Source organism: Austrofundulus limnaeus, unplaced genomic scaffold, assembly GCF_001266775.1.
Source record: "Austrofundulus limnaeus strain Quisiro unplaced genomic scaffold, Austrofundulus_limnaeus-1.0 Scaffold35, whole genome shotgun sequence".
Taxonomy (NCBI): domain Eukaryota; kingdom Metazoa; phylum Chordata; class Actinopteri; order Cyprinodontiformes; family Rivulidae; genus Austrofundulus; species Austrofundulus limnaeus.
In genome coordinates, this window is record NW_013952437.1 from 1,847,328 (window position 1) to 1,871,018 (window position 23,691).

General features: G+C 38.9%; 1 protein-coding gene across 4 annotated transcripts in view; it reads right to left on the minus strand.

The window, feature by feature from the left end:
• Nucleotides 1–6: 6 nt before the first annotated feature.
• Nucleotides 7–23,691, minus strand: part of kcnb1 (potassium voltage-gated channel, Shab-related subfamily, member 1) — a 35,981-nt gene continuing 12,296 nt past the window's right edge. For all 4 annotated transcript variants that reach the window (XM_014006213.1, XM_014006214.1, XM_014006215.1 and 1 more), the window contains exon 3: nt 7–5,119. In XM_014006213.1, the coding sequence (XP_013861667.1) occupies nt 3,218–5,119 (1,902 nt within the window). In that variant the 3' untranslated portion in view covers nt 7–3,217. The remainder of the gene's footprint in view (nt 5,120–23,691) is intronic.

Consider the following 23,691-nt stretch of genomic DNA (forward strand, 5'->3'; position numbering starts at 1 on the left):
ACACACACACACACACACACACACACACACACACACACACACACACACACACACACACACACACACGGCTTCCTCTGCCTCTCACAGTCATTGCTATTCCTTTCACACCTCAGCTCCTCTCACTATGGGAGAGCAATATGAAACGGTCCAAGTCTGTGATTAAAACAGGAAATCAAATCGGGATTTGTGATTACACTCCTAACCAGAACTAAAAAATAAAATAAATAAATAACTATGTCAATCATCCACTGTTGACTTTGGAATTTAATTTTACCTCAAAACAAAACTGTATTCATAACAGTTTATTGGCTTTTTAGTTTGTAATTTGCAGCAGCCTATTTGGGTCAATAAATGACTGAGGTATTATTTTTATTAAATTTATACARAGGAACTGAACACCATTTTCCCAAATGATGTTTCCCAATTAAATCTTTAGTTTATAGTAGTTGAAATAATTTGGAGATAAATGGTTTTGTGTTTGTTGAGTAGTATAATATTGTATGGTGATTTTAGAATTACAACAATTTAGCAAATACTAATATAATTATTTATTATGCATAACATATTTTAATACTTATGTGCTTGAGGTTTTTCTGCCATGAAAGTTTTGCATTTATGAAATTATTTAAATATTGTATTTATTTTTCTTGCAGTTTGTTTCTCTTAAACTTTTCCTCCTTAATTCTTCCCAGTGAAGGACAGTGATCTAATGCTCTTCTGCTGTGGAATGACATTTAAGATAATGCTTTGTTCAGTCATTAATCTACATCATTCATTCATCATTCATTCACTCCACTGAACCCTCAGATGATAGGTTTCCTTTAACAGGGTGTTTTATGCTTCACATTCTTGTAACTTTTTTGTTTTTGTTGAAGAATTCCATCGTGTGCCGTGTTTGGACCTATATGACTAAAACAACACATTATGATGGATTTTGCTCTTTTTGGTGGCATTTTTGTTGAAAATACAGTTTTTAAAATCTTTTTTTTCTTTTCATTAGAAACTACTTGTGTGTGGCAGTGGAAACAGGTGGTAAAAAAAGTATTTTCTAATCCATTTGAGAGGAGTCCAGAAGCTAAATGATGCTGTTTATGAGATGCTGCAGACGTTTCAGACACAACTTGCTGTTACAGTTCATGCAGACACACAGTGAGGAATGACTCCAACATGCAGCCACTGTGGATACCCGCCRTTTTAAAGATGCATGACTCTGAAAGGAAGTCTGTGTATGAGCGTACGTTACATGCAGACATTCAACAMGCCRATCGATAAAATCCTCAGCTGTTTCAAGCCATTGTGGACGTCTCTTCGTCCCCGTGGAAACTAGATTGTCGGCCACACCGGCAGCTTTGTTCAACAGGTTTGTGTGTGCTTAGAAACAACTTTGWTTATTATGGCAACTGGAACTAGTCGGTGCTAAAACCAGCCCAGTATAGTGCTATTAGAGTTTATATAAATTATTTTAGAAACATGGTAGGAATAAAGACAACTTTCCCTTTGTTAGTAACTTATCTTCTGCTAATTGAAACAACAAAAGTTTTTACTCTGACTTCTTTCCTGTTAGGCAGTTCATAGCCGATGCATGCTAAAGATTTGCCACTGAGATCTACAAATCATGTTTGTAAGTTGCAAAACCTTTGGAGGGTCTTCCTACATTCAGTGTTTCTTTACTTCTATGCAAACAAACAGAAAAGTATTGTGTGTTTCTATGTTGGTGGGGTGGGAACATGCATTCATGTGCACTTTGTGCAAAAGAGGAAACTCGTAGGCAACCTTTATCATCATATAAAACATATAGAGATGCTGATACTCCTTTCAGCAGGATAAATGTCAAAGTATCCATTCATTCATTAAATGTTAGCTTAGGGGTTAGCATGATAGATACAACAATAGTTCAGTTCTTTTACAGGGGTGTTTGTGGAAAAGCTGTTAACAATTAATATCTTACCTGTTACAGATAGCTCTTTAAATAAACTCACTTTTGAAATTTTGGGTTGAATGCTGATCAGATTGACAAGCCTAGCCCAAGTGGTTCAAAGATTCAAGTAAATTGTTGCTACATAAAAATAAATAATCTCAAAATTTTCTCAGCAGTTTATTCTGGCAGAAATGTGTATAATGGTCCTCTTGAAAGTGCCCCAGCTAGCTGCTGCTGCCACTATTTGCGCTTSCAAATAATAATAAAATTCTACATAAATAATTGCAAAACTGTTTTTTAAAAGACCGTTTCACATTAACTTTTTATTGATATTGGACTTAAAGATGGTAGCGATGCAATTTGCTCAGATTAGTTGGTAACTTGACCGTTTTAGTTGGAATTCAAATCTATTTCTCCAGTTTGAGCTTATTCAAATATATATCTACAACAGGCATGATACTGACTGACTGCCAAAACTTTTCCACAGTACTCCACTTTAAAACATCTGAAGCATTGTGTTAAAGAAAGTGGCTGAATAAACAAACAATGATCTGGAACCTTTGATAACTGTGGAGAAAGACACATATCACATTTAATTATGACATAGCAAACTAGCAAATCACTTTCTATAAGGGACTTTCTCTTATTTATATAAAAATAAATCAGGTTTTTAAGATTGTGTTTACATAAATCACTCATTCATAGTCACATGTTCTCACACCCAAATATCCAGACTCACACCTCTACACATGTAAATGACTAAGGCCAGTTTTAAGAAAGGAGGGCACGAGTAAGCAGCTTATAGGCTATAGGTTCTCTCATGTATCTCCAAAAGTGAAACAAAAAATGAGCTGGGAGTCAGTACAAGAAAGTGAACTTTCATTTTAGAGAATATAGAGAAGCCACTCTTTTGGCTARAAATGATCTTTTTTGTGTGTGTTATACCAAATATAGCTGCTGCTCATATTCTCTGCTGACTCTGCTTCTGTGAACAAGCTCATTGGCTAATAGGGAGTGCTCTTTTTTTCTGTGTTTGAAAAACCGCTAACAGGAATGAGCTGAATGAGGGGCAGTGACATCCTCCAATTTAAAAGTGTCTCTCGCAGAGTATTTGCCACACACATTAAACCCAGAGCTTGTTGCCCTAATGGCAAGCTTAGGCATTTTCTGAAACAGGAGAGCCTTTATCGCTCCTTCTTTCTTTCGTCTCTGGCTCATAAAGTGTTTCAGCTTGTCAAGTGTCTTTATAACAAACACTTTGTCCCCAACTTCTTTTTGTGCCACTGTTTTTCTAGTACCTCAGAGGCTTTTATCCAAAGGGTTTTGTCGTCCCCTCTCAACCTTTGGTCTACGTGTCATCTCAGGTCCTATATGATTCCCATGAGTTTTCCCACGAATCCCTTCGGTGGGGAAGAGACAATTCTGACCCAGCATTTTCTGAGCTGCTTCTAAGTGATTAGTCCCTCTCTGGTAATGAATGTTAATACTGCGCTTTGGGCTGGCACTGGCCAGCAGACGCTCCGACGGACTGGCCTCATTGTTGTCCCGGAGGTGTTCGTCGTCATCCGTGTCGGCGTCGATGTATTTGCTAATGGAGGAGTCATGGAAAGTGAAGACAGTTGGGGCCACGGCAGTGCTTTCTGGTGACTTCGGAGGGGTTCTGCTGCTGGCAGTGGTGTACACTGATACTTCAGGACTTAAAAGAGAGTGGTCCGACAAAACAGAGCTGTCTGAAAGTGGGGAAGGCCCAGAATCTCCGTCGCTACAGCAGCCTCCCTTAAGGCTTTTAGAGGAGTTTCCAGAAAAGAAAAATTTTCTTGGATTCTCAGAACATGTGGACTTTGACACAGATGTTAGCATGGACTCGTACTGCCCTAACAATTGCTGGCCAACTTTTGTACTATTGTGCTGGGACAAACCCGTAGCTGGACCAAAAGTGAACCGACTGCTTTCCTGAAGACCAAGTTCTGGTGCTGGACTATGGGGGAAGCGGGGATTCTCTTGGAAATCTGTTGCACAACTGATGTAGCTATCAATGCTAGATAAGCTTTTCATATCCCCAACTCCCAGTGCCAAGGGTCCATGATTTTGAATGGTCCCAAGTTCTATTTCATCCCTTTGTTTCCCTGCTCTGGACCCTCTGTCTTTAGCGTTGAGGTTGGGTTGTGACCGCGTCTTTGCCATCTGACTGTACATTTCCTCTAGTTTCTCAACATTTAGCCTTTGGGGACTGGTGGCTCGAGCCTCACATGGAGAGCCTAACTCCTGGGCGTTGAAAGATCGATTTGAGCTTGTCTCCGATGCAGCTCTCTTGGATGTCCATTTCCAGTGACTTGGAGAAAGGTGGTTGTCTTGAGGTCTCTCACTTTTCTCTACCACCACATCCATGAGCTCTGCACTACGAGCAAAAGCCTCCTTCAAGTTCATAGAAACAATGCTACCATTTCTTTTTGCTCTTTCCAGGGCTTCCCTTCTTTTAAGAGCCTTTTCTTGCCTCTTCTGCTCTTTGTAGAATTCAGAAAAGTTATTTACAATGATGGGGATAGGCAGGGCAATTACAAGTACTCCAGCAATACAGCATAATCCCCCGACAATCTTTCCCAACAGAGTTTTGGGGTAGATATCCCCATAGCCTACGGTGGTCATAGTAATGGTAGCCCACCAAAAAGAAGCTGGAATGCTTTTAAACTTTGTATCCTCTTCATCCTTCTCAGCAAAAAATACAAGACTGGAGAAGATCATGATGCCCATGGCCAGGAAAAGAATGAGCAGGCCCAGCTCATTGTAGCTCCTCCTAAGAGTGAAGCCCAGAGACTGAAGACCTGTGGAGTGACGAGCCAACTTCAGTATCCGCAGAATCCTCATGATCCTAAAAATCTGAACCACGCGGCGGACGTTCTGAAACTGTAGCACACTTTTGTTGGATTCTGTCAGGAAGATTGTGACATAGTAGGGTAAAATGGCCAACAAGTCGATGACGTTAAGAGGGCCCTTGAAGAACTTCCATTTATTGGGCGAGGAGAGGAAGCGGAGCAGGTACTCCATGGTGAACCAGGCGATGCACACGGCTTCCACGTGCGCCAGCTGTGGGTTGTCTGTGGACTGGCCAAACTCGTCCGTGCCCTGCAGCTCTGGGAGAGTGTTCAGAGACAAGGCGATGGTGGACAGAACGATGAAGAGAATGGAGATGATGGCCAGGATCTGAAAGACAAAGAGGTAACRTGAGTAAGAACTGCAGCAAAAGGAAACCTGATACAGTACAGTCTTAAATGTGGAGTTGAATATTTTAAGTACAGAGGAAGAAGGTACTGAGAGTGGTCAGGGAATACCAGCATGTTCATCAGGAATAAACATTTAAGCCAAAACACATAACACACATAAAATATTATGTTTTACATGTTTACTGTATATTGAAAGCAATCCTACAAAAAAGTTTGTAACAGTTTCTGATTGCTACTATGTTGGCATTTTAACGCAGTCTTCTAATTTTAACCATAGATAACATTGAATAAATCTACTTCCAGCATATTTTATAAGGTCAGGATTTCAATTTGAATGTGTTGACTGTAAGTGAATGCCAATAATCTCCGAGTTTAAATAAACCTTCAGTAAATGCCCCACTGAGTGATTGGCAGAGATAATGGACTGAATCGACTTGGACTGTTTATTTATTTATGTCTCTCTTATCAGGCTTATCCACATGAGTGAGTGTGCTTAAGTGGACTATAAGGTTTAGCAGCCACTAAGTAAAAGGATTAAATCATCACATRCCACCATGAAAGGGGTGCGATAATATAATAGTCTGTATGTTTGTCTGGCTGATAGTAAAATATCTCCTAAATCATTGGATAAATTTGGATAAAATTCTCAAAAGATGATCTCATCACATATCCTACAACTCATTAAACTTTAGAGTCAGTTTAACAAAAAATGTTAATCACAGTTAATCAACAATAAAATKGCTATAACTCGGTCAATTTTCAGATATTGAGCTACAGTTTGGTGTGGTAGTAGCACAGAGTCATCCCTATCACATACTCTGAGGGTTAACAGATCGTACCAGATGTTTGTTTCGAACTTTGGCATGCAAGGCAAAGGTTGAACGCATTTGTTGAAGAAATACTACTTTAACTAAAAAGGGAACAAAAATATATTAATCCAAAAACCTATTAGACCTTTATTTTACAAAGTACATAGTATCCTAACATTATTCAGAAGATCCAAAAAACTGAGACAAGTTAAAAAGGTCCATTTTTTTACACTGCTCGGTTTTTTTAACAAGCTTTTTTTACAGAGCACACTCAACAACGTGATAAAGTAATGATAACATGTGAGCTTTCATTGCTTTTGAGGAAGAAGAACAGGATTACTTCATGAACTATTGTGCAGAATAGAAGCATTAACCCTACATCTCCAAACAGCACAACTTAGAGAGATGAGTAGGAGGTTGTTGCTAGAACACTGAGCTTGTTTTGGCAATAGCCCACACGCAAAAGGTTAGGATGTTATATGATGATAGAAATCATGGAACGGTTGAATTATTTTCTGTAAAAGGAAGAGCAACTAACGAGGCAGTGAGAGATATTCAAAGCCATTGTAAACAAAACTAAATCTTTACTGAACTCTCGTGTAAAGCTGGGTGATTCAACACGCAGTCTCTAACTCAAACAAATAATCTAAAGTCCAGCTGTCAATGTGAGGTTTTATAAACCAGCAGGTGGAAGTTAAAGCAAACTAACCTAAAAAGCGACAGCAAGGACTTTGACAAAATGCCAATAATTCCGAGTCCCCAGAGTGTAAGTGATGGCKAAAAAGGCAACATTATCTATGACCAATCAGAGCGAGAGGACACTGTTGCCATAGCTTCATGGCAGACATGAATAATAGCCCTATCTGTTTATTTCCGTCCTTCTGTGTGGCTCCCCACTGCCCTGCAGGAAATCTATTTGAATCAAACACTTGAGAGGGGCTGGGGCTGAAGGGTGAGGGGTTGTAGTCGGCGACGGTGGCAAAAAACCGAAAGGGGTAGTGAGGGGCAGGGGTGCGGTGGACACTGTGATGCTGTTGAACGGAAAATGATTCCTACAAAGTAAATAACAGGGTTTATTGCTTGTGTTATCTTGCTGCACGTTTGTGAGCACCAGGTATTAAAGGTCACCCTCTGGGTACAAGACACATCAGGCTTGTAATAAGCCRGAGGAGAGCTAGAGACGAGCCACTAACAAATCCCAAACTTCAAGCCACTGGAGATTGCATTTATGGAAGGGCAGGACAGAAGAAGGGACAGAAGTAATAGGATTGCAAGGCTATAAAAAGGTCGCTAATGAAGGTGCGCCAGTGCTGCTGTGTGTTGTTTTGGTTGTGAGGTTAAGTTCCACTAAGGAAACCCTACACATTTCCCACCGGACTGCGGTGGCCCTGCCTCTACCGCCCGAGTGCACTCAGTCWCTCTGCTCATTGAGGATCTTTACCTCTGTCTTTCCTGTGTTCTTTTAGTGCTGCTGTGTGTAATTTCATAAATCTACTGCACTCCAAATGTGAACAGGACTGCAAACAAATTTATAAAGCATGAATGGAGCTCCAGGCACAATCATAATGGCATCAACACAATTACAGGCTATTTATAAACTCTACATCGACTCATAGGATCAGCCACACCTGAGAATACAGCCTTTACGCATTACATTCTGAACTTCATAATTACAACGTATGAGGCCCAAAAATAACAGAGGGATCATTTGTTTTTGGAGGAGAGGACAAGACAACATGTGAGCGAGAGATAGATGGAGGACAGATTGACAGGAAATCCCACAGTGACACAAAACAGAGCTAGCTCACACTGGTTTGTGTCTCTCATGACACATGGCGTGTGGCTCGGCAGAGACGATAGTCCCCAGAGAGAAGCATCGTCGTTAGGAGAAGGTGACACCAGGCCTTGTTAGGCTGAGCGGACGAATGTAAAGAAAGGATGATTTCAAAATGCAACCTAGATAAAGAATTTTATAAAGACTGACATGTCCTTTTTTTACTTGGTTCTGATTGCAGTAACACACTCTTCTAGCCTGGCCCTTGCCTTCCTACGCAGCTCCGCTCAATTCTAGTTTCCCTTCACTGCTCCGTCTGGGACTTCTCCCATTGAGATGGATTTCGCTGGTAAATTTTTAGCCGGGCCAATCAGAGAACAGAACGTCGATTTTCTGCTCAGTGTCTGCTTGTAGTTTAGTTTACCTGGACCAATCAGCAAACAGAAGGAGGAGTTTTGAACGACGTAGATGTTCTGCGCAGTGTCCGCTAGTTAGTTTAGCATACGGCAATGGAGGAAGTGAATGAAGCCAGTCTGTGTAGATAAGGCTTCAAATTAAATTAAATTTGTCTGACAAAGCAGCAGCTCTCATTTACAGTCGTCTCGTTCGGCTCGGTGTATTTCTCCTCTCAGTAGGGTTGTTTACAGCACACGCGATTTCCGGTTAGCTTCTTAGCGTAGCCTCCTTCACAGCGACATGCGTCGCAGCCAACTGGTCCAGTCATTTTAAACTTCAGCAGTGGCCTCGCCTCCTGCAAGAAACGCTTCTCTATTCAGCAAGTCCAGACCCTCGTACGAAGCAAAGTGAAGGACAGGGTCTGGTTTTAACCAGGCTAACACTCTTCTAACCTCCAGAAGAAAGTACATTTAGGAATCAGAAATTTACAGTTTTTTCAATTATTACTTATATCTTGCTGTGTTAGTGCCCTGTATTCTGCAGAATTTATAAATATTACAGCTTGAACAMAGGGAATCCACATACAAAGACCTTTTACTTTAAAGGGGTTATATCATGTAAAATCAACCTTTTTGAGTTTTGTCATGTTATAATGTTTTCATCTTATCAAAAACATGCCCAGAGTCTTTGACTCCTTCGTGCATGTTTGAGAAATCCTGTGCTGTCCTGAGTCAGCCAGGCAAGGAAGAAAAAATGACTGGTTGGGACTAGAACCGCCTTTTGGGACCAGCTCCTCCTCTGGGCCTTGTCTCCAAGCCAAGCTTCCTCATCACAGAGCACACCTACCCACCCCAACCCCACACACCCCGCCTGTGACTCCTGCAGGCTCTCGGCAGCAACAAAGCAAACAACTGGTGAAACTGAAAGTGAAACTGAAACTATCTGCTGAGCTCCCGATACTACTTCTGAGCGCAGCCCTTTTCAAATTTAAAATACTTTTGAGGAAATGTATTTTCATATGCCAAGTAAACTACTCCCGTATCACAAAGCAACCCCACCCCCGCGCCCATCCTGCCCATGCTGCCCGTGACTCCTGCAGTCTTTCGGCTGTGATGACGTGTTGAAATGGACGGGACAGAAGCGGAAGGAGGTTCTTAAAGAGACAGAGGCCAATTTCAAGGTGTTTAGAAGCAGAAATGATGAGAAGACAGTTTTATTTCCTATTTAAACATAAACAGTATTTTAATAACAACTAAAGGTGACATAGATACTTTATTATAGTATAGAATTTAAATGTATGCCTGAGAAACACTTAATATTGCCCCTTTAATTATAGTATACATTTGTGGTCCAGGACTTTCTTTTGCATCCATTTTTGTAGTTTCTTATGTTGCCCTATTTGCTTCAAAYGTTCCAGTTGTTTGCATCTCCTGTGAGAATTTCTCCCTGATTTTCCAAGCTGAGACCTGGAAATTTTTCTCAAAACCTCAACATCAAAACTCCATTTAAGAAAAAAAACTATTTCTTTAAGTAGGTGACATCCCCAATCATATTTCAAGAACTCCCAAGTCCACCAGTGTTCCGATTCACATCCACGCATTGAACTTGGAGCCACATTATTATGCTTTAGCAGGGGAAGTTCCTGCTCTAGTAAATCAACATGAAACCAGAGGTCACCCAGAGAAACACAGATTGCAGACAGGTGCTACTCCCACCAACACTTTCAAACAGATATCTATTCTAAAACAGTTTGGTAAAGCTGTATCAGTTCTTGGTTGAGTTAATCCAGGTTCTGCCTGAGTACTAAAGCTGGCAGCATGGTCGCTCGGCAAACGACAGGTCGACACGCCATCACGTAGTTGTTCGGCGTTCATTTTCGCACACACCTTTCATAGCTCCTCCTGAGACACCCCTCCCACTGCAGCATACGTCACTGCATGGGATATCTTCCCAGGGGAGTCCAATGCTGACACTTGTCACTCAACGTTATTTAACCACAAACTCGTCCCGGATTAAGGTCCAAAGTTTTTGTCAGTCAGATTTCACTGAGAAAAATGTCTGTTTTATCCTCTTTTATGAGTTTTTCACAGTTTGACTATCTTTATATTATACTTAATATTTATATTTATATTTTGGTATGCTTGTTTGTCTTTGTGTCTATGGTGTATAATGATGTGATTGTGATGCTGTAATTCTGAGTGTTTTATGTGCTGCAGAACAGGAACCTGCTGTAAAACAGCAATTTTGCTGAGTCAGGCTTGATTTTTAATAATCTTTTCCTGTTAAATAAATAAATCTAAATCTATAATCTCCTGGTAACAGTCGTCTCTGGAAGCGAGTCGCTTTTCCTTTTTTCTTATTTTCCTTTCTTTTTTTGAAGTGAGTGGTTGATGCAAAACGCAGCGTCTGAGCGCTTTCAGCACGAACAAACACTCCCACGAACTTCTGACCAATCACACAATAAAGTTCGTTTGTGTTCTTATGTGGAGGGGGGAAAAGTTCTACCCACGGGTTGCGACAAGAAGTTGCCAAAATGTCGTCAACGTGAACAGAAGTGACGCAATTTTTGTCATGAAACTGCGACAGTTCGGCACGATTTCGGCAGTTCGGCTGCAGCCTTCCTTTCCCATCACTCCCCGAGCCACATCGAAGGCCACAGGGATCCCATCATGCAACAGTCTCCCAGCCTCAACRGCTAGCCACTGTCACCATGACAACCCCCTTGAAGCCTGACAGGAGGCGGCTACGTGGACCTGCTTGTGAAAAGCAAGTCTGACAGAGTCTCCTTCTTTGTCTCTCCCCTCCCTTCTGTCCCCGATTTGCACCTTACTCTGAACCATCTGTACTGCTTTAGTCTCCATTCCATCCTGCAGTGTCTCTTTTGTTTGTCCTCTTTGGGTTTCGGCACAACTTAGTTCACTTGATTAACATTGGCCTTTGGCACGGATGCTCCAATTTTATTTTATTTTTTAATAAAATGACTAATGAGTAGTATTTTTAGAAAGGGACGAGAGGACTCTCTAAACAAGTCTGCAAGGCACCGTTTTCATTTATTTGCCACAAGGTTAATGTTTAATGGTTTCAACAGATTAACACGCATCATCGTTACYGCACCACCGATCCTCACTCTTTGCAAGATGTTATTGTAAGTGGTCAATAGCAAGCGAGCAATGATGTAGAATAATTCACACCCCTGACTCCGAATGTGGAACGTGTGCCTCTCTGCCTGCGAACGAACGAGACCAGGTTTCCATAGAGACGGGAGGAGACTGTGTCTTCCACATTTCCCCCAGAATGATCGCTGGAAATACACAGGCACACATTTTCACAGCGGCTGAGCCGTAGTCTCCCCGCCATGCGTCACCTCCTAACTTTGAGCAGCAGAGCCTCGTTCGGCTTCACCTTCAGCGTCCTGCCAAGGTGAACGGGTTTGGATCCCGCGGTTCTTCTCGGGAGTTTCCGCCAGCGTCTCCGGTATCATGGCATTGTTTCTGTGACATTAATGCTAACCACCTGGTGTCATTCTATATATAATCCATCAATACGGTACATGAATATTGTATGATGTTTGGGARACATTTTTTGTTTCAAGATCACACATTATTGATGTTTTCAGACAACTAAACTACACTGACTTCACCGTTATGTGATTTTGAATCTAAGTTGTAAAAAATTTAGGCAAGATATAATAATTATTGATGAAAAATAAAAGCCTAGGAATACATGACAAAGTTGTTGTGTTTTGGGCAAASCTTGAAAATGACATGCATACAATATCATGTCAAGCTCAGAGTGTGTTTTGTGAATGACTCTCAGCTACTGCCACACTAAATTTGGGCTCATTGGCTGAAATGTTGGCTGGGTTGTAGCCATTTCTGTCTTTAAAGTACCTGTGACCTGCATATCCTTCAAATACAAAAAGTCAAAGAAAACTTTTTTTGTTTTAAAAATGTGCCATAATACAAGTAATTCTGTCCATTTTGTCACAGAACTGTCAATTTTTCTTACGAATTTGACTCAAATTGAAACAAGAAGTGACATCAAAAGGAAACTCTTGTTTATTGAAACAATATTATTTGAACTCTTACTCTTCATCTCGCTCTGAAAGTGACTCAAAATAATCCAAAGAAACATCAGATTCTTTTTTTACAGTCTGTGTTGTTATTAATGCTATCCTTCTAAAAAAAATGCATTCATATTCAATTCAAAAAATTGATGGCATAGGTATCTTAAAGTGCCTGTGACATGCCAATCCATCGAATACAAAAAGTCAAGGAGAACGCATTTTAATGTAAGAAAACTTGCATAAAATGTGATTTTACCCTTTTGTTCACAAAAATAACATTTTCGTTTAAAACTGACTCAGCCAAAGTGAAACAGGAATTGACATCAAAGGGGAACTCTTTAAGAAAGAGAACTCTCTTTGTTTATTGAAATCATGTTATTTGAACTCTGACTCATCTTCATCTCTCTCTGATAGTGACTCAAAACAATATAAAGAAACATCAGATTSTTCTCTACAGTCTGTGCCATTAGCCATTTTATCAACACTCTATTCCATGCAGACATTCCCCTTTGACATCACTTCCTGTTACTTCAAATACAAATATCTCAACAACTGTTCATCTCAGCAGCGGGAAATTATTTTCGCAATATGTTATTAATGTTATCTTTCCAATAATRCCTTTATATTTATTTAGAAAATTTCATGTCATAGGCACTTTAAAGTTAGTTGGCAGCCATCTTGAACTGACACCAGTTGTACCATTGTTTATAATTTCTGMATGCCACCTTAATTCTCTGAATAGGAGTGCACTTTGAGATCAGTGAGGTCTAAAGTGAGTGATTTTTGGGACGTTTGTCAAACGTGACTCACACGGTCCTCGCAGACACAAAGTGCCCCACAGCCGTCCTCAGGAAACCACTGATGTAGGTAGGAAATCTATGCCTGTCCCATCCATCTTCTGAATGAATCCCACCTCATCTCCTCTCCCCTCCTCAATTATTCAWGCATTTCAGATGAAGAGAATCCAGACTTAGCATCTATATTTAAACTGTGACTGGTCCGCGGTGGTTATATAATTAGAAACAGTATAGGATGTGGCCTGGAACGAAGAAAGGAGCCCAGTTTTTCTGGAGGAATCCTGTCGTGGTGGTGCAACGCGGCCGAGACAAGTAGGAAATGAAAGGATTGATTAGTGTGATGCGGGAAACTCTTCTGGAGTGAGAAAAGCAGAACGATGAAACTTTACCTGCTCCTGCAGTGCATTAATTACATCTGAGATTATAAGCGTTCATCTGCAAGCGTATAGAATAACACGTTGCCAAAAATATGAGAAAGGCAAGACTATCGTATTGTTCAGGTGAAGCGCTGCTAGATAAATGAATGTATGATGCAGTTCACGCAGCCTCGCAGTCCGTGATCATTTATTTATTACAGAAACCCGAGAACATCCTGCTTATGCTCTGCAGACATGGGCGCAGAAAGGAGGGGAGTGAAAGAAAAAAAAGGTAAACATGAGAAAAGCATTGATTTAAAACGCAAACAGAGAAAGACACGAAACTCCTTCGACAAATGCAGTCAATCAACAGCAACGTCTGAATAGGAGGCAGCTGCAAGTCTCACGGAGGAGACAGTTACCATGGTGACAGTGAACTTTTAAACATTTCAGACATGACAGAGAGAGAGAGAGAGAGAGAGAGAACAGAAACAATCATAAACAGAGAAACAAAGAGCTGCACGACATCACCGATAAGTTATGAATGTCAGGACTCCACTCACAGAGGAGGGGGCACGCAGAACAAGATTAGTGTTTAATCCTGCGCTCCAACACACGCTTACTGCACGTTTTCGTCTCGCTAACAATGGCGCCGTCCATGTTCCAGAGTTTGTGAGAGCCCAGATCAGTGGCCATTCAGTGTCAGCGCTGTTAATCCCTTTAAAATGCACTCTCAAGTTAGCATGCAAATCCTTCCAGTTTTTTGCTATATGGCCAGCTTTAAGCTCGTGATGATTGTACTTAAACTCCCTCAGATGTGTTGCACCCGACAATTCAAAGTCCCACCATGACATGGTACACAGCGCACACTCACAACATGTGGAAATCTGCGAAGAAGAGGGAACAGAGGGACATTTTACTTAAAACAAATCAGCTTGAACAGCAGGTTCTCAGAGGTAAAGGTGGACAGAGAGTCACCAGTTTGAGAAAAAACTGAATACAGTTACAACAGAATGTATTGTTATCTACAGTTAATAATATCTTCAAAAAGTTCAAAGTTTTTGGAGAAATCTCTGAGCATAAAGAACAAAGCTAAAAGTATAAAAAGTTGCCAATGTTCTTTGGATTCCGCTGAATTAAAATGGATCTGATTCTGTAAAGGACATCACTTTAAAGTGCCTGTGCCGTCCAGTTTTTGTAATAAACATGAATGCCTCTAACACTGATAATGCATTGCTACAATGGCTTACAACCCCTTGTGTGGTTTTTAGTTTTTTTTTGTTAAGGGTTGTGCCTCCTCATGATGTCTTCATGAAGATGAKCCTTACTCTGTGCTGGGGTCTGTGGCAGCATGACCCAGAGCACCTGTTCTCCTATGTTTGTCATGTTTTGTCTTCTGAACGGGTGTTCTGAACTGTAATTTCATTGTGCTCTGTACAATGACAATAAAGGTCTAATCTAATCTAATCTAATCTAATCTAACACAGACTGCAGAGAAGAATCTGATGTGTCTTTAGATTATTTTGAGACACTATCAAAGAGAGATGACAAAGAATCAGAGTTCAAAGCTTGTTTAAATAAAAAGACCAGATTTCCCTTTTGATGTCACTTCCTGTTTCACTTTGGCTGAGCCAAATACAAAAGAAAATATGTGATAAAATGGGTAAATTCATGTGTATTGTGCCAAGTTTTTTTTAAATATTTCTTTGACTTTTTGTATTTGATGGATATGCATGTCACATGCACTTCAATAAATAAATGTCTATAAACACATTTCACAGCGCCATCATCCATAAATGCTGTTTAAAGCTCTATCGTGCAAAGAAGAAGCCATTTTTGAACATCATCCAGAAACGCTGCTGTCTTCTCTGAGCCAAAGCTCTTCTTAAACAGACTGGGGCAAAGAGGAGGACCGGTCCCAAATGTCAGCAGGTGGGACATGTCCAGGATGAGTATCTTGTCTACCACAGAGACAGATGCCACCACTATATATATTCCTAAGGTCCATTCAGAGCCTCCAGTTTAACCTAACATGCATTTTTTTTTTTGCAGGGGGGGGTCTATGAAAGGAAGCTGGAGAGCCTGGCAGTGGCAAAGGGAGACTAAGCCAACTCCACACAAAGAGTGAAGCAGCCAGGATTCAAACTGGAGACCTTGTTGCTGTGAGGCGACAGCACTAACCACCACTGTGCCGCCCCTGAATCAGTTTGTGCACCAGAAATATGTTACTCTCATAATTACACAAAAAAATCCAAGAAAATTTGCCCAATCTTGAAGAGCAAAAAACTAGGTCAGACCTGTTAACATTTATAGCTGAGCTTTTCTGTGACATTTTGCCTCTGATTCTGATCAAAACTGATAGTAAAAGGGGGGAAATGCTCTTTTTTTAAAGCTCACCTGTAAGACAGTTTTATGCACACAGGCTGCTTTGGCAAATCTCAACAGGTCTGCTGCATCTAATTACATGTGCTAAGACTGGATAATATCTGTTTAGAGCGAAGGCTTAGCAGCAGTCGGTGCTTGTTTGGAAAAGGCATTACTAATTCCAGATGACAGGAAAATGATCATAGAAAAGTAAGGGACTGCTTTGAGCAGGATGTTTTGTTCCTGGTTTATTGAAAGGATATTGTGTGTCTTCATTTGTGCTGAAGCCTAAAGTGTGGGTGAAAGTGCTCATTAAGCTGAAAAGCATCTCAGACAAGTAATTAAGTGCTCTTTCCAAATAATCTCCCAATCAGCGAAGGGCTTGATGACCGTCCTTCACTTTGGTGAGCTCCATCTATTTTACCCTTAACCTCCTTCTTTAAATGCATTCATTCACCTATCAACACAAACTGCACCGTGATGAGAAACAGAGGAAAGCTGCAACAATTAAGCATAAAAAACTGATTTCGAATTGTCGCTCTGCTGCTAAGGGTTGAATATTCAGGGGATTTTATTTTGAGTTTTTGAGAAAATGACCACCACAAAAAGCCTGGAGGTTACTCTGCTGCACTTTGGTTTCAAAATATTGTAAAGAAAACTAATGAACGAGCTGTAAAAATAAAAGAAAGAGCAGTTCCTTCCAAATCCCACATGACTGTTTTCCCACATACACAAAAAKAAGTCTTCCTCAGCTTTGACGATCACACAGGTCGACAGCAAATGCACAGTGCAGCATAGTGCAAGGAATATATTTTTAATGCAGCAAAGCCTGCCTTAAACAAAAAGCTCAACTAGCGCTGACACATGAGCTCCATGACAAACACACAATGTATTTAAATCATCCTCTGCAGCCAGGCTGTGTAAACCTCTGACTGACGGAGCCCTGTGCACCGAGCTGCTCTGCACAGCTCCTTTCAGACTGCCTGTCCGCTAACAAATGATGCAAACGCCTGCTGTGCTGCAGCTACTTGACCCATCTACAAGTGAAGAGAAATAACTTGCGAGAAGTTTATTACTGACACCCCTGCACCGCGACCGAGGTGAGCTGAGCTCGGCGCAGGTCTGTTAGTTATGATAAAGGGAAAGAAATATACTGCAATCACATGAAATAAATCCATCTTATGAAGGTTTATGGAGCAAATACTCACCAGATCAGTTTAAATAATGAACCCAGAAAAAATAAAGTCCTGGCATTTTTTTTTTTTTTTTTTTTTTTTGATGGGCCACATAGTTTGCTGCCATTAACTTCAGAGTTGATCGAATGGACTTATTGTCATTTTGGTCAAATTTTGTTAATGACAATATGTGCAATCTAATGCCATATCGTGCTATCTTACATGATCTGTTAGCACATTACTCACTATCTGTAAAAAATGACTGCCTAATAACTATTTTTCTGTTTGCTATAGTTGACTAGTCGCGGTGGCCATCTTGAATTGGAGGGATTCCAAAGGTCATAAATGTACATCCAATAACTACTTCCTGAAAGTTTCCTTAAAAAACATCCAGTGGTTAATGAGATATTTTGCTAATAGACAACGGAACTTCATTCATATTATTAATAGTAWATTTTTATAAACAGACTTGCTCATGGCCACCTTGAACTGACTTTCATCTATTTTGTTGTTTTTTTTTTTCTGTCTGTCCTGCAGCCAAATGTGCAGATCAGATGGATGAGTTAATTAAATAACTTCCAGGTGTGCATGTTTCCCCACCCCTATGTTTTTTAACCAGAGATTGCTTGTTTAACAGAGGCAGCCTTTTTAACTTAATAAGACTCAAAGTATAAAAGTAGCTCTACTATGTGTTGAATAATTTTAGGATTATATTCAGATGGATCCGTTTGGGATTCTGACAGCATTTTGGAGGCCAAATTTTATTTTTAAAGGGCCATATCTGGCCCGTGGGCTGCTTGTTGAATAAGCCTGCAATAAAATGTCACTTTCAGAAAATGAATTATGAATGACTCAGCTACTGCTGCATCAAAATTTAGCTCAACATCTGTAAAACTGACACACATAAACAGACACGGGCAGAAACATTGTTTCCTATCTTTGCCTGTAAACAGAYCATGATGACACAGCATACGCACCAGGATAATTAAGCTCCACCCCATTTAGCCACCGGTCACATGTGGGATTTGCACTGATTTGGAATCACCTACAGAGCTCTGCAGCATTGACCACTGTTTCTTAGACCACCTAGRGATATTCTTACATCTCAGAGTGACACAGCATTTTACCCAGCAGCCCCACCTCTGCTCCGCAGCTCCTCTTTCACCCCCTCTGTAGCTCTGAATGTGAACCATCTCTTCAATAAAATATACCATCCTCTTCACCGCTAAAGTCCTCTGTTTCCATACACATGTCTTCCCATCAAAGAGAAACAAGATGATTGCATTTTGCTTTAATTCTAGCTGTGTTAAATATTTTATTTTTGCCATGCACATGTTTTCTCCAGAGCAGCGTGGCATTTTTCAGGGGGCTGCAAGACACGCGGAGAGAAGAATTAATTGGTACAATTTGCATGTTACGCTATTGTTCTTTTGTTTTTAAACGTGGTTGCACAAATTACAAACGAGATTCTTTTTATTTTARTCTGCCTTTGGAAATGTGGATAATTGTCCTCCATATAAATACCCTTCTCTCTAATTGAATTTGGTCCAAAGGCAACCAAAAACTCCGATGTCTAAATCTGACCTCAATAAAAGTTATAATTAAAGAGTTTTCCCACAAAGCAGAGGAGGACTCAGCTGATTCCAAAGTGTTCAGATTTATGCAAATTAGTGAAAAGATAAGGTGCTCTATTCAACCTAACTCTAACCCTGCAGGTATGAAATCTGAATAAAATACTAAAATTATGTCATGTTTGTAATTTTTAGATATTGATTTTTATTTATTATTTTTATATTTACAGCAACTATTTTTACTTTAAAATGAGGTTAGGACTTATGACGAGGAGAAAATAAAAATATTAAAGGGATTATAGGATTATATTTGGTGCCCTTTCAGGTGCACTCATCACCACAAATAAATAAATAATTTTAATGAGCAGACAAGGTAGTAATGTTTATGCTAGTGCAATGTGCATATTTTTTATCTGTCTGTGCTTTCAGTAAAATATCTCATGAATCAATCAACATATATTTTGTAACTTTCAGAAACTTAATCATTGTTTGATCTAAAACTGATTGTGTTGTGAAGAATTCACATATTGAGATGATGCATTTTTCTGCATATCTCATTCTGCAATTATTGTGCTGTTTTAACAATTCGTGAATCAAAACATTTGTGACCCATCGCATCGAAACCAGGATTAAGTCCAAAAGTGGAATGTAGAAAAATAGACAAATAAAGCGTTTTGATTTAAATGTGTGCAAAAATTGCATTTTGTCCAAATATAATGAATTAATGCCTTATCAATGTATTATTTGAATGAACTGTCTGATATATAATCCTGAAATTTTTGAAGCAATTTTTTAGCAGTAGCAACAAAAAAAAAACTGATTTTGAGGAAAAACACCTTAAAATTTAGACATTTTCCCTGTGAGCCAGCAATGTTTTGTTTCTTTCCAGATGGGAAATCTTAATATACAAATATTATTTGAGGTTTCCTCTTTTTATTGACATCAAAAATTACTCAACAAATTTACATGAAATTAGGATTCAGACCAAACAGTAATGTATTATCGTAAGCCTAACAAACAAGACAAATTAAGTCATTTCTCTGGATAAGCTTGTGATATCAGAATGATCCAGGTATCAAAATGAAGCTTTTAAAGGCAGGAATCTGAAAATGTAATTAGGTAATTTTATCCAAATTTGACTTAATCCTCATTTTTATATGATGCATCACATTTAGCCCCTTCAGGACATTCTGGCTATGACTTTTGCTATTTCAGCATTTTACACTTTTTGAGATATTTAGCCTATTTTTTCTCATTGAAAATGAATGGAGCTTTCTTCAACATTCTTATAATCCTACAAAACAGTGAACTTTTCATACACTTTTCACCTTTTGTTCTGGTTCTGTTCTATTTTTAACTTCTTTGTGAGTTTAGCTTCATTCCGTTTTATTGCTTCTTTTAGCTTTTTTCTGCTTTTTCTGTGCTCTTTATAGCTCTTCTGATAATTTTCCTTTTTTGTGATTCTCTCAGCTTCTTAATGCTAATTCAAGCTTTTTATGCTTCTTTCATCTGTTTGCTGAAATTTAAGCTACTTTTTAGCCTTTTCAGATAATTTTAGCTGTTTTCAGCTAAAATTACCAGTGATAATTTCAGCTACTTGCTGCTTAAATCAGCAAGCATGTACTCCTTCTKYTTCTTTGTTCTAGATTRTTTTTCAGATAYTCTTTAGYTATCTTTATGCTAATTWAAGCWTTTTTGGCTATTTTAGAMCTTGCAAACTTTTTGTCCATCWTTTAATTCTACAAAAATCTTTCAGCATTAAGCATTCACACTACATTTATGCAGAAAACGCATTTTCTCTAGTGAATAGGAGTGAGCTGAATACAAGATGGCCACAAACACATAACTGGTTATAACTCAGTCAACTGGACAGATATTCAGATTCATTGACCTGTTACTTGGTGTGGTACTATTTCCTCACCTATACTCTAAGCACCAACTGATCACACAAGATCTATGTTTAAAACTGGTAGTGACTATTAGTCGACTGTGTCGGTCTGTTAGCAAAATACCTTGTGAACCACAGGATGCATTTTAAAAGAAAGTTTCACAAAGTAAACATCAGCTGTACATCTCTGACTGATTAACTTTTAGAGCCAATTCAATTCGAGATGGCCTTCACAGCTACAAGCCAGATTCTCCCATGAACAAGTCAAAAAATAAATTAAAACAATCAACATTTATTCATTTTCAGTCARTTTGTTATGGTTACAAATCCTAAATGTGTAATTTTCTTTTCAGAGATTCGTCTGTCCTTCCAAGCAGTAATTTTCTCTTTTATGTTTACGCTCTCCAGCTCTCTTGATGATAGTCACTAAAGTCCGCCCCTCCCGCTTCCAACGCTTACCACCTCCTGGAGACAGTGACGTCTTTTCAGTGCGTGTTCACACAAACAGCTCAAATTCAAACTGAAGGAATAAAGGAGCTTGCTTTTCTGCTTTTCACTGACCACCTTCAGTGTGTCACAATCCTTTATTCTATAGAACCAACACACGTTTCTTTCCTCTGTGACAATCAACCAATGACCTCCGGGGCTGAAAAGCCAAGCCACAACTGCAGCCTCCCAAAGCAAATCATTTTGAGGCTGAAATGTGAGCGTGTCAATTTACTTATTATTTTTAATCTGAAATAAACAAGCCTAGCCTTTAACCAARACACGTTTATGATCCCTTCTGTTTATTTATTCATCCAGACATAAAAATCTGCACTTTTATTACAGCACTGAGATGTTTTTCTCATGAATTTGGCTTCATTCACAAATATGTTCAAACTGGTTTGTGTAGGTCAAAAATTTTTACATTAAACTAAATGCTTAATTATGCAATATTTGTTGAGGTTAAATTCCACTGTAGTAATACTGAAATCTTAATTTTACTTATGCAGGTTCCATCAAATAATCTACATGAAGTTAATTATTACAGCTACTGAATAAAAACGAATTGCATAATTTACAAAAACCTGACAGTCATCAGCTGGATTGTAATCTATTTGAACTAGATTGAAATGCATGAATTGTTTACTGTCTGTAAAGTTCCGTGAGATTATATCAGCTGTGATTTGGTGCTGTGAAAATGATTGAATAAAAAATGAAAATCACAGCAGTTTTAAAAATTCTATTTGTCTTTACATTTCTTTGCAAATACTAATTTGTGGGTCATTCAAAAAAATGTTTTGAATTGAAKTTTTGTTATCTTGCTCTTGATATTGCATAATGAACTGGCAGCTTCACACTAAGTAAAAGACTCCAGAAAATCATTGTTTAAAAATAACAAAATCTGACTTCAGATATGTTTTGGCTTCTATTTGCTCTGCATTTTAATTATAATACAACAGGGCCCCATTGAGGTGATGAATATACACTGTAAAAAATGAAATGTTGGATTTACTTAACCATGTTATGTGACCTGGTTCCACTTAACTGAGTTGAGTAAATTCAAAGCAATATACCAGTTTTTTAAACAAAGAACATTAGCATGTTGCTTTGAAATTACTCAACTCAGTTAAGTGGAACCAGGTCACATAACATGGTTAAGTAAATCCAACATTTCATTTTTAGAGTGTACTTCAGAAGAAGAAAAACAGGTGATTCTTAAAACCTCTAAAACACATTTTAAACGTTCATTTCTTGATGTGCTTTACCAGCATACCTACAAGCCTTAAAAATAATTTACCATAACAATGGCATAGATTCCCAGACCTGTTGTTTTCACTCCAGTTTGCTCCCTCGATGACTTTAAAACCTTTKTCGATCTACTACAAAATGCAGAACATGACTCATAAAACACTCAAAACTTAGCATCAGACCTCCACACATTAACACGGCGTCAACATAAAATATGCAGCAGAAAATGTAAAAACCCTCCATATTCCCAAACATAACACAGCTGACATTATTATTATTATCCCAGAATTATTATTATTATTATTGTGCAACTTTAACCACTTCATCCTGACTCTGGTTTTAAAGACAGTAATCTCATCATACATGCAAAACAAATAAAACTCACCATTGTCTCAGTGATTACATAATCACTTGTTCTTGTTTATCTGAGTAAAAATAGATCATCTGCACTCAACATTTAGTTGCATGAAACTATTTGTTCTAAATATCTCTGTGACCTTTTCTATTTATTACTAAAATAGAAAGGCTTACCGATTTCATGTGCTTTTAATAATAGTGTTAAAATGTTTTTTTAACAAGCATATAGAGATTCAGGATTTAATTTAGGGAACGTTTTGGCTCACAAAAAACTGTTGCAGAAGACCTCTATTTTGAGGGTATGAAGTTTTGTTAGCAAAGTTTTAGTGCAAAACAAACAATGAATTTTAAACTTTGTCAACTACTATGTTTATTTTATTTTTAATCTGAATAGCTTAAAGCACACAAAGCCCAACTCATTTAAAGCTGAGTAACTACAAAGTTACACAGAGTGCAAGGCTAAATTTACAATAAAGTTGCATTTTTTAAAAAAGAAAATAAATAATAAATCTGTAGCAGAGGAAATTTTTTTTCCTTTGTGRTTTAGAGTCACAAAGCTTTTATACTTCTGCTGTACACAGTACAGCTGAGGTAACCACCATCTGTTGAACTAAGACGGCACATTTAGCAGCTAATGAACTGGACACATTCTCCAGGAACTGCTGGAGCCCTATAGGCAAAAATATCATGATTACCAGAACATAACCCCCCTGTAACACAAACACATTGGTGGATTTTCCAATGCTGAACCGCTAACCCACCTGTTGACTTCAGAGCACTGAATAAAACTCTGTTATCACCTAAACAATCAAATGTCAATTTTTTTTAACCTCTTTTTTCCAGGTCGCTGGCACCTGTCTCTAGTGGTCATTATGTGAGGGACAGGGGACACCTGTGACCTTCTCACTGTGAGAAAACAACACTAAACACTGCTAAACAGTTAGATCAGCAAAGCAACGGAATCAAAATCACAAGATACTACGATGGGTATAGGAGGACACATAATTGATTAATGGTTCGTTCTGATTTTCTTTATTATTTTTATTGTTTTTACAGAAATCCAAGCAAAAGAATCTCATATAATAACTTGATACCGCATAGCGGTAACATAATGACCCCGCCTGCACAAATGCACCAGAACTCAGAAGTCTTTATTCCTAACAAATGTCATGCTATTAGGTGCATCCCAAAATTGTAGTGGTTTGGGTGGCGGTCTATTTTTGGGGTTGGTGGTGGTGGGGGGGGGTGGCTGAGAAGTCTGACAG